General features: G+C 42.8%; 1 protein-coding gene and 2 long non-coding RNA genes across 3 annotated transcripts; 2 read left to right on the top strand and 1 right to left on the bottom strand.

Moving 5' to 3' along the window:
• The first annotated feature begins 1,926 nt into the window (after positions 1-1,926).
• Positions 1,927-3,842, top strand: LOC307029536. The gene is made up of 2 exons (XR_013805379.1): positions 1,927-2,255; positions 3,119-3,842. It is a non-coding gene; the product is annotated as an uncharacterized lncRNA (long non-coding RNA).
• Positions 3,843-4,053: 211 nt separating this feature from the next.
• LOC307029534 lies at positions 4,054-4,951 on the bottom strand. Its single transcript, XR_013805377.1, has 2 exons — positions 4,374-4,951; positions 4,054-4,153 (listed from the first exon to the last, which is right to left on the bottom strand). It is a non-coding gene; the product is annotated as an uncharacterized lncRNA (long non-coding RNA).
• A 3,571-nt stretch (positions 4,952-8,522) lies between these two features.
• Positions 8,523-10,899, top strand: LOC307030043 (uncharacterized protein). Its single transcript, XM_079666274.1, has 2 exons — positions 8,523-9,537; positions 9,624-10,899. Exons 1-2 carry the CDS (start codon positions 9,481-9,483, stop codon positions 10,389-10,391), a joined length of 825 nt encoding a protein of 274 aa, XP_079522400.1. The 5' UTR covers positions 8,523-9,480; the 3' UTR covers positions 10,392-10,899.
• The last annotated feature ends 526 nt before the right edge of the window (positions 10,900-11,425 follow it).

Raw genomic sequence — 11,425 nt, 5'->3', positions numbered from 1 at the left:
GCAAACGGTTACGTCATGACGCAAACAATGACGTAGCACCAGTCGGACTCTGGGCAGTGCGAAAAGAGCCAGAGCTAAACCAAAGAATCGGTTCTGAACCTGAAAAGCTCTAGCACGGAGCTTGAACCGGAGTTGCGTTGGTGTGAATGAGTTATGTATGAACATTATGGTAATGTTCAATTGCAAGTGGTGTGTTAATTTAGCCTCAGACCAGGTATGAATGTTACAAAAGGGTGACACAGCTGAAAACATGCACACACCTCTTCGTTTCTGCATCCTCCATGCATTTGGATCAATCAAGTTACATTTCATTTGAAAGATATTGTCACAAACGAGCTGAGAACCAAAATGCGACACACGAGAAACCAGGGATAGTCGGTGACCAGCTTTATTGAAGGCAATAGGTTGGTAGGAGACAAAACGGCAGATAGTAGGCAAAGGGCTGGTCGGGGACAGGCGAGGGTTCCAGGAGAAAGCAAGACGGGAGTCGCAGGTACAGAACGGGTCAGGGAGCAGACGAGGCAGGCTGGTCAGGGACGCGTCTATTGTTTTTCCAACCCAGTTTAGATTTAACCATGCCCACTTCCGCATTACGCAAGGATCGACGTAGCTCTAAGCGATAGCGTCATATACTTCATCTTCGGCGGTCGCGTTAAAGCAGGATATTGAATAGTTGTTTTTTGTCTTTCCAAAGGATTTGTTGACTGAAAGTAAACGATCCTGTAATCAAAGCCATATCGAGTCCTGAGATTGTATTACTGGTGTTTTATCATCTATAAATAGCCTGTGGGTATCCTCAAATGTCGTTTTCAGGACAAACAAAAGACGTTTTAAATATCTTATCAGCTGGTGTAAGTGCAGAATATTGAATATAACCTTGACTATTACTGTGTACTTCATTTATCTGACAGCATTATTTAATGATACTATTTTATATATATACACACATTTATTCATTTATAAACATATATATATATATATATATATATATATAAACACACACTTATATGTACTCACACATGTATTTATTCATTTATACACAGATGTATTCATTCATTTACACACACACACACACACACACACACACACACACACACACACACACACACACACACACACACACACACACACACACACACACACACACACACACACACACACACACACATATATATAAACAAAACAACACAATATAATAAAAACAGTTGCAATAATAACATAATATTGTATGATCAATTATACCCTTTTGTTTTTGCTCCCATATTTCAATTAAAAGATATTTTTCCAAATCAATATTGGTGGGGGCTCTTTTGCAAAGATAATCAATAACACCACCTGACAGTTGTTGCAGATTATACAGCATACTTGTTACTTACACACATGTGCGATGGTCCCAAAAACGGCAAAATCTGCACTTTAAAAGAAATATATACATTTATTAGGCACTCTGAATAAGGGTTGACTGTGTAATAATCATGCCTTATAATTAGTGTATATGTCTCACCAGGTGAAGGTTGGGACAGTGCGAGGGGTGAGGTAGGAACAGGGGACTGCTGAATGCTGAAGTCCCAGGATACAATCCAAAGTTGACTGCACGATCCACTTACCTGTTTGCATCAACTGCAGGAGGTATTAAATGATGAATTAACATTACCTCAGCAATGCATAAGTGTGGTCGTCAGTCATATTGACAAAGAAGCACTATTATATTGTATATTATGCTGCGTTTAAAAGGACGGTATTTTGCTTGTCAGATTCAGATTTCGCGGGTGTGCCGCGTGAGGCAGTGATGTAAGTTGTAACCATAGAGAGGCGAAGTCCCTCCCCTTCCGGGAGCCTCCATGGGACCCCGGAAGCGGAAAATTATACATTGAATTCAATGGAGAGAGAAAACGTATCTTTTGATCCCGTTTGAATTGTGCCACGAATGACACATATGATGTTTGTCAATTTAAAAGAACATTTTGCAAGTCAAAAAAATGTAAATGTGTCGTAAAACTGTGAAGTAACACATTTTTTTGTGTTAAGCCGCTCAGTGAACTACATGTCTCTGGTCCCGCACAATACGCGTCACCAACACAAAGATGGCCGTCACGTTGGCACATTTAACCTCATTCTTTCAGAATGAGAATAAAAGTATAAAACGAGGTGAAAATCACTACAAGTCCGGGCACGTTGAGAGCTGTACATACACGAAAGGGGAGTTAGTCGGTTCTGTAAGAGCCAGCATGCGGGACCGGCTTTACAAGGTTTCGGTGAGTAATATGAGTGCAATGTTAACAGGTTAATGTCAGTCAATAAGGAGGAGAATGAAAAAGAAGATGATGAACCACAGACCCGGCATATAATGACTGCAGTGTGCAGGGCTGTGTTAATTTATGTTACTGTTATCAATAGCATTAGTTGACTGAGAAAACCGTCAAGAAAAAAAGTTTAGCGATGTTACGAGTCGACAAGCATAATATGAACCACGGCTGTGATTGACAACCTGGACAGCCAGTCAGAAGCTAGAGTGCCAACCTAGAGAGCCAATCAGAACCTAGAACGGGTGTACTGTATACGGGTTTGTATGCTGTGGATAACATTAGTGTTCACAAGAACAAGGTTCACTCCCGTGTTTTGTTTTAGTTGCTCTTCAGATTGAAGCGGCCAGTTTTATATCGACTATATGTGTGATCTCCTTTTTACATCTCGTTGTGTCATTTCAGTTTATTTGCTGTGTGTAGATTCAAGGATTTTGGTTATCTTGTCAATTTGTTTGGTTATCTAGGCACAGCTGTGTGTGACTCCCTCTGGTACACTGGTATGTTTTCCTAATGTAGAGAGCATTGATTAATTCATAAACTACACACTGAGTCTAGACCCTGACCAAATCCTTTTTTGTTGATCAAATGTTTTTCAAAAATGTAATACACATTTAAAAAAATACAATGTACAATCACAACCAATACAACACAAATTACAAAAAATTCAGAAAAAACAAACAACAACAATCAGACAAGAGGACAACATTTTGGAAAAATAAACCCTCCCACCCCCAGATCTGGACCATCCTTGTATTGCTCATTCAATCTATTATAGCATGTTAACAAACATGGTACTTACTTTATTTGTACAGATCTACATGGGAGAGGATGGCGCGATGCAGAGCGCTGTCTGTGGTTGTGCCCGGGGGATGTACAAATGCAGCCACGCTGCAGCATTGGCAATATTTGCCATGTGGCAGATCAGCTCCACAGAAGTTGAGTGCCAGTGGAGGAAGCCTGGCACTTCAAAAGTATTCCAGCCGGTGTCTCAACTCTACCAACAACAAGAGGAGACATACAACCCACTGGCCAGAGACATCGCCACTGAGGAAGTAGACTTGTTCAGGTCTCCACTGAGGGGCGCAGCGTGGCATGGCATGGCTTTTGTCACCTGAGCCAGAGCTGCAGCCTCAACATCAGGCCATTTTCAACGTGCCGGAGCTGGTGAAGGAGCGTGGGGGTCGGGGGCTTGAGGCAATTCTTGCCTCAATGCGACTGAGCAGAGACCAGCAAGCTGCCATCCAGACAGCCACCGTAGGACAGCGGACAAATCCTCAGTGGCAGTTACACAGGCAGGGCAGGTTGACAGCCAATAATTTTGGTGCTGTGCTGAGGTCGGGACTTTCATCCACTCCATGCGCGTCCCTCATGAAGAGGGTGCTAGGGGGGTACAATTTAGACGGAGTCATGGCTGTCAACTGGGGAGTTGTAAACGAGGTGTGTTTGGCCAGTGTGTTTGGCCTTTTAAGTGTGACACATATGTAGTGATAAATGCTTCACCTGACCACTGTTCCTAAATAAAAAAAGTTTTCTGCATCGTCAGTCATTTTTTCCAAATAATTACCAATATTTCACAAATTCTTCATGTAAACTTAAGAGCACAGCTGTATGTTGAGTGTCAGCTTTGCTTGGTTCATCTTACTGGGTGGGGGGGGGGCAGCTACATGGATGTCGGTGCAGTCCACAATCATTTTGCAGTTGAAAGCAGAATGAATTTATTATTGACTCAGAATGAAGCACAACTTCATGTCATACAGTACATTGACTTTATTTGTAATTGTGTAAAAACATATGAGCATTGATTAGCAAGCAGGACCTGCAGGAACAGAGAACGGTGATGGATGGAGCTGGGGAGAGAGAAGAATAAAGAAAACAGATCAACTTTATTATCGGATATTAAAAATTCAATTTCAAAACAAGTTGCCACTCCTACAGTTTTCTAGTATGTAAAGATGATTTCACATGACCTATGCAAAATATCACACTCAATACATGTGTGTCTCTGGGGGGTGCATTGTGCCTTTGATGTATATAAATAATATACCATAACCAAATACTATCACGTACAGTGGAAATCAGGTTGCCAGAGCAGGTCAGTGTGCATGTTCCTCAGGGTCTCAGCAGTTACAGGTGAGGTAAAGACAATAAAAGAGAAACAGGTCAGTAACAACACTTTAAAGTAACAACACTGAATAATTATCTCTTTTAATAATGTTCTCTCAGTAATCACTCAACTACTGTCTTTCCAACAAACAGATTGACTCACTCTCACTGTCATCACAATGACACATGTCCAGAAGAATGTCACGCAAAGCTCCCTGCCTGCCTGCCTGCCTTCCTTCGACTCTCCCTGAACTGCTTCCTTAGCACCCGGTGGAGGGCGCAGCAGGCCACTCTTCAAATGTTTCACGAAATACTTACCATGATGACTACTCTTACTGTTTAACATTTTGGTGTACTTCATGTAATAAAATAATAACTTAATGGTAAGGCTACTAAAAATGACAAGGCTAAGTAATGTAATGCTAACTAACGTGCTCGCTACTCGTCGCTACTAGCTAGGTAGCTAACTTGACTATGTTACATGCACAACATGTATATTACCTATGATATTACCTGATATTTCTGATCCAGCGACTCCTGGTCCTTTCATAAGACGGGAAGCGATAGAACGAGCAAGTGGTATGATCACTTTTGTGATTACAACATGGTACAAAGCACACAGGCATCTTGTAAAAGTGAATTTATTGGAGCAATCTCTTATATTTATTGGAGGGAATAAATCAGTTATGAAATCTTCTTCTTCGCTTTAATTACGAGTCGCAACCACTTGGAGCATTATCGCCTGTGACATCACATGCGCGACCCAGAATGGGATTTGGGATTTGTAGTCTTTGTAGTCGCGTATTTTTCATAGTCTTATATTTCAACAGTATTACGACAAAATGTGACTTTTTTGACATGGAAATGATTGTTTAAGATTGACAAACATCATATGTGTAGTTCGTGGCACAATTCAAACGGGATCAAAAGATACGTTTTCTCTCTCCATTGAATTCAATGTATAATTTTTCGCTTCCGGGGTCCCATGGACCGGAAGTAGATGGGCGTGACTTCGCCTCTCTATAGTGATGTAACGCCAGGTTGATGCTGTGACGTAACGGCGCGTCGCTTGCGTAATACGGAAGTGGGATCTAAACTGGGTTGGAAAAACGATAGACACGTCAGGGACAGGCAGGGTCGAAACCGGGAGAGCAATCTGGAGGGTAATGTGGGAAAGACTGGCATGCTGCAAAGTACGATCTGGCACTGAGGTAAAAGTGAAGTGGGCCTAAATACGAATGGAGCTGATGGGTGTAACAGAGTGAGAGAGAGAGACAGGGTGTGACTACCAGGTGACTAAGGAATGTTAATGCAGAAAATAGGTGAGTGAGAAAGCAGACTGTGACAGATATAGCCCAATATCCCGAATTACACATTTGTCTCAGGGTGCTTTACAATGGTGTACAAAGCATATGACACCCTTGCAGTGGACATGGAAAAACTCCCAAACAAACTCTGTAGTTAATGGGGAAAAATGAAAGCGCAACAATGGAGGGATCCTTCTTCTAGGACCAACAGTTGTGCAGCAGGGGCGCCGGAAGCGGGGGGGCCAGGGGGCCATTGGCCCCCCCACTTTTCAGCCCTGCCCCACATTTTCGCAGCAGCAGGTGCCGTGGAAAACTGTACAAATCCCTTTTCAATAATTCCCCTAAAGTCGCATCTAAAACGCGATCGCATCTAGCTGTGTATATTTTGTTATTTTGTATTGTTATATTCAATCTCACTAGCTACAGGCAGGTTTGAAGCTTGTAAAGGGAAGATGAAAGCTCTCACTCGCCACTCTGCTGTTCCTCAGCGCCGCTCCCCCTCCCTCCCGCTGAAATTATGAATGTAAGGTACGGTAATCATAGATAAAACGGCAGGGTCCGTTACAGTTTGTTTTTATCTGATTTCAAATAAGCAAATTCTTGGCTTTCCGAATATTAAACTTGTTTTGGCAAATTCAGATGATAAATAGGCCTACAACTTTGAAGCTTATAACGGCATAATTACAAGCGGAGAACGGAGTAATTTAACGTCATTGCAGGCATAACAACTAGGGATGCACCGAATATTCGGCCGCCGAAAATTATCGGCCGAAAATGGTTAAAAAGGCCCTTTCGGCTTTCGGCCGAATGTCAGGGAACAGGGTTACGTTGGTAAGCTAACGTGTTGTTGTGAAGACGTAATCAAAACGCGGCGACAAGCACGGCGCGCGACCATGCTCACGGCTGGCTCACAGCCAACATGTCTGCCGCTTGGAGATATTTAAAAAGATCAGAGAAAGAGGCGCGGATTGCGATTTGTAAAACGTGTTCAGCTGACATTTCTCGAGGGGGTGTAACTGCAAAGACTTTCACCACTTCGGGATTACTCCACCACTTGAAATCAAAACACCCGGACAAATATGCGGAGTAAGATCAAATCACAAGCACTGACAGCGAGAGACTGTTCAGCGCTGCCTCTCATGTGCTTGATGAGAAGAGGAACAGACGTTTGGCTGATAAAGCAGAGAAGCTACTGTTCATTAAAAAGAACCTCCCACTTTTCCTTAATAAGTAGACAAGGCTGGCTTATCATAAGCTTATCTAGTTCTACATGTCTACTCTATACCCACTTTCCTGAACAATTTTCATTGCGAGTTATAATTCACCATATCAGGTTATCATTAGGGGGAAATGACAGCAGCACAGTGTTCAATATATTGTACTTTCGGTATCTAAATGATACAATTTTGTTTACATTGCTCATGAGGACAGACCACCTTATTTGCAGATTCTTGAAATTGTAATTTAATTTGTAATTGATTGTGGATTTTGTATCCAGTTTTCCCTTTATGTATCTTTATACAATGTTTACTACTTTGCTTATGAGGACAGACAGCCTTATTTACAGATTCTTGAAATTCAATTGTAATTTCATTTGTAAATAGTTACATTCATGTGGATTTATCCAGTTTGCACATTTGTATGCATGCACTTATAGGTGCATTTGTTGTTGTTGAAGGCCTGGCTGTTACAGTCTTTATTTACACAATTGTGTTGTAGGCCTACTGGCCTAGATGTTTATGCAGTTTTAAAGCACCTTGGCTTTGTTCTGAATGCACTTTGTTGTAGTTATCCTACAGAGAAAATAAAATGCACTTGACTTGGAATTAATGTACTGTATGCATTCAAAAGTGCTGAATAAATGTTTTATGGACCCATAATAGTGATTATTATTTAAGTTTTGCCATAATCATGTCTTTTTCCATAATCAGGTAGCTGAACAATATTGGTAAAAAATGTATACATTATATATATATATCTATTAATCATTTTCGGCCTTTCGGCATTCGGTTTTCGGCCAACTGTTTCCTATTTTCGGTATCGGTTTCGGCCAAGAATTTCCCATTCGGTGCACCCCTAATAACAACAGCCGGTGTTTCTCGTGAGTGTTTTCCCCGGGAAACAAACACAATACACACAAACGCAAAAATACACAAACACACACGTATGCGGTGCGGAACATGTACAACACTGTTAGTACTTTCCTGAGGAGGAAATGGTTCGTGGGTGTGTCGGCCCCACTACACCGCAAAGAGCTTCACGGCGTAGACTGCCACCCGAAGTCCCCGGCCGGAAGTTCCCGGAGTTGGGGACTGGCTTCTACTGAAGCCTTCCGAGTAAATCGTCAGAAGCGCAGACACCTCCTCATCACTCCACCGCTCCCATGAATTTTTTTGTGTTGCCATAAGTTAGTCAGAAATGGTTAATGTGGCCGACACAACCACAAACCTTTTCTCCCCAGGAAAGTACCACCTCTCTAGCACGTTGGTCTGTTTATCGGTACTTGAGACATTTAAAAAAATACATGTCATATGTATTATTGCTACTTAAACATTATATTACAGTCTTAGTTTCGCCAACACCGTTTATAATATGCATTAAGACAAAATGCGTCTATGATGTATTTTTGATCTTTCCAATCCAGACTTGAGAGATCTCTCCCCCGTCTGTGTGCGAGGGGGCTAACATGGATCATTGCCCTGCGTAAGATCTGCTAACTAGTGCCTCAGGGGCTGTATTATTTTAAGTTAATTATCGGATTTATTTCTATATGATTTTGGCCACTACAGTAAGCCTGACCCAGCTAGGGTGACCACCCGTCCCGCGTAGCGCGTGCACGCACAGCGTTTGAACCCCAATTCATGCGTCCCGCAAATTGAGACCATGTCACGCATAATCAATGCTTGCTCAAAAAAGAATTGCTCGCTCTAGCTTCTTGAGCTCTTGGCAGCCAAACTAGCATTACTTGAGACTAGTTCAGCACGCTACAGTTGCCACACCCACCCCCCAGTATAACTGCTGACTAGGTTGTCAAATTTTGCGTCGTCGTCATGACAGCAAACGGCCGCACGCGCGGCGACAGATGCTGTGCAAAAGACTTCCGGCGGAAATGAAGTGCATTTGTGTAGGGTTATGCCGCGCTACCCGTGGTTTTGTCGCGTGAACTTGTCTATAGAAAATGGCGTCTGAAGCACCAGTAAGTAAAAAGAGAAGGTGTGGGTACAGGAAAGAGTGGGAGAGGGAATATGTGTGGCTGAAGGCTGTTGAGGGGGATAGTGAGAGGGTTTTCTGTGACATTTGCAAAACGTCCTTCTCAATCGGACATGGAGGCGAATACGATGTCAAACGACACAGACTGACTGACACACACAAGAAAAATGTCCAACAAAAAGAGACATCGAAATCTATGGATGCTTTCCTCCGACCCAAAAACGACTGTCTAGCTGACAAAGTCACTGCTGCAGAGGTGACGAGTGTGTATCACACTGTCCAACACGCTACATCATATCGAGCAGGAGATTGTGGCATAAAGCTAGCCCCAACGATTTATCCGGACTCGGACATTGCCAAGAGGATGGCCTGTGGTCGGACGAAGGCAGAAGCTATTGTCACTGATGTGCTTGCCCCTGCCTCTGTCGAAGATTGTTTCAAAGTCCTCAAAAGACCACTACATGAGCAACGAGAGGCAACAACTAAAGGTACATTTAAAGTTATGTTCATGGATGTAATATTGTGTTAGCTATTTATCTGACGTTAGCTAACTGATGTCTAATCATATCAGGGATGACCAGGATGGTGAGGGCAACCCCCTTGAATTACAGGTAATTATTTTGAATTGCATTCAACAGGGATAAGAGAAATTATGATAATGCAAAGAGTGATCATTGACTCATCTTACTTCTTTTAGGTTTACCTGTCCTTCCTCAGCAATGCGCTGAAGATTTTCCACGACACTGTGCTGGTGCTGGAGCGAGAAGATGGGACTGTCTGTGAGCTCTACGATATGATGTTCACCCTAAAAACCAAGCTACAGCAACGACAGAGTGATGGTTTCTTTGGGGCCCAGACGGGTGTACTCTTCCAGGAGTTTCCAGACAGGCAGGCAGCTGTGCTCAGAGAGGATATGTGCAACTTCTACCAGTCCTCTCTCACTTACCTGGAGCAGCGCTATGACTTCTCAGACTCCAACTACCAGAAGAAAGTGGCTAGCCTGGCACTACAGAAGAGCCCATTCAACTTCACCCATCTCTGTGAAGCTGTAGAAGTCCTGCAGCTAAGCAAGCAATTGGACATGGATGCACTATATGATGAGTATTGTGTTGTTCTGCCACACCAACAGGCCATTGTGCAGTCAGAAGCTTCAGTCGTTGAGAAGTGGGCCACCTTACTCAAGCACACACACACACCAAACATGACAGCATTAGCTTCTTTCCTCTTGAGTGTACCAATCACCAATGCTTCAGTGGAGAGGGTCTTTTCACTGATGACAGGATGCTGGACAGACACAAGGAACAGATGTTCGGTAAACCTCATCAAGTCAGAAATCCAGGTGAAGAGCAACTTCACATTCAGTTGCAAGGACTTCTACTCTTATGTAGTGAAAGAGAAGGCTCTCCTCAATGCTGTACGCTCCAACAAGAAATACAAGTTCAAGAAGAAACCTGAAGAAAACTAGTTAATATCCCATTTCTCTAAGATGTAGTTTGATTGATTTTGAACATTGGTGGACTGTTTACAGGGTTGCAAATTTACCATTTTTAGGTTACAGTTGCCTTTTAGGTGAAAATGTCATTGTTCTGCATAGGATTTTATGTTGGCAACTTTTTGCATTGTTGTCACCTTGTGATGTTGATGGGTTCGCACTCCTGTGTCTATACTGAAAAAACATTTGGAACCTTCTCATGAATGTTGCTTGAAGTGAATAAATTGCTTAAGTTAAATAGCATTTGCCAATTCATTGTTCAAAATGTTATGAATCTTTATTTAGAAAGAAATACACATTGGTGGCCTATTGATGGACATACATCAGATATTACACATGTCTAGTGGAATAGGGCACTATTAATGTACTATGTAAGATGGTATGTGCTAGAAATAGGTAAACCACTTCCGCGCCGGGCAGTGTCCCACATTGTCCCTCAGAAACATACCCCTTGTCCCCCCTTGGGCTTCTTAGCAGGTGGTCACCCTAGACCCAGCCCTAATTATAAGCTTTATAAAAGATGAGAGTTTTAAGCCTATCCCAAAATGTGTATACTTTCTATAACTTCGACTGATGAGGGTGTGATGCTGTTTGGGCTAACATCTGTTTTTCTGGCAGGCATACAACTGATGAAATGGAGAAGGGTTGAAGTAGGCGGAGGGGGGGGGGGGGTAGCATGGAGAAGAGATACCCAGCGGCTGACTACTATTGTCAAGGGAGTTCAAGAAAGTGCAGCAAGGCCCTCCAGCTGGATTTTAGAGGAGCATCAGCGTGTTTGTGTGCATGCATGTCACCCATTTGTCTTATGTGTGTGTGTGAGCTGATTGTCCACTGATGTACATGCCATCATGCTCGAGTGTGTGTATATATAGTAGATGATGTATGTGCTTCCGAGAGGGAAACACACATCACGAGGGGTGGCAGGTGTGCACCACAAATGAGGCCACTGACTGACGGCTTGTCTTTGTGGCCAAGCTTGCCCCAATTTATCCACTCTCCCAGACTTC

Source organism: Notothenia rossii (assembly GCF_949606895.1).
Source record: "Notothenia rossii genome assembly, chromosome: 2".
In the NCBI taxonomy this organism is placed as follows: Eukaryota; Metazoa; Chordata; class Actinopteri; order Perciformes; family Nototheniidae; genus Notothenia; species Notothenia rossii.
This window is presented reverse-complemented; position numbering and strand designations above follow the sequence as displayed.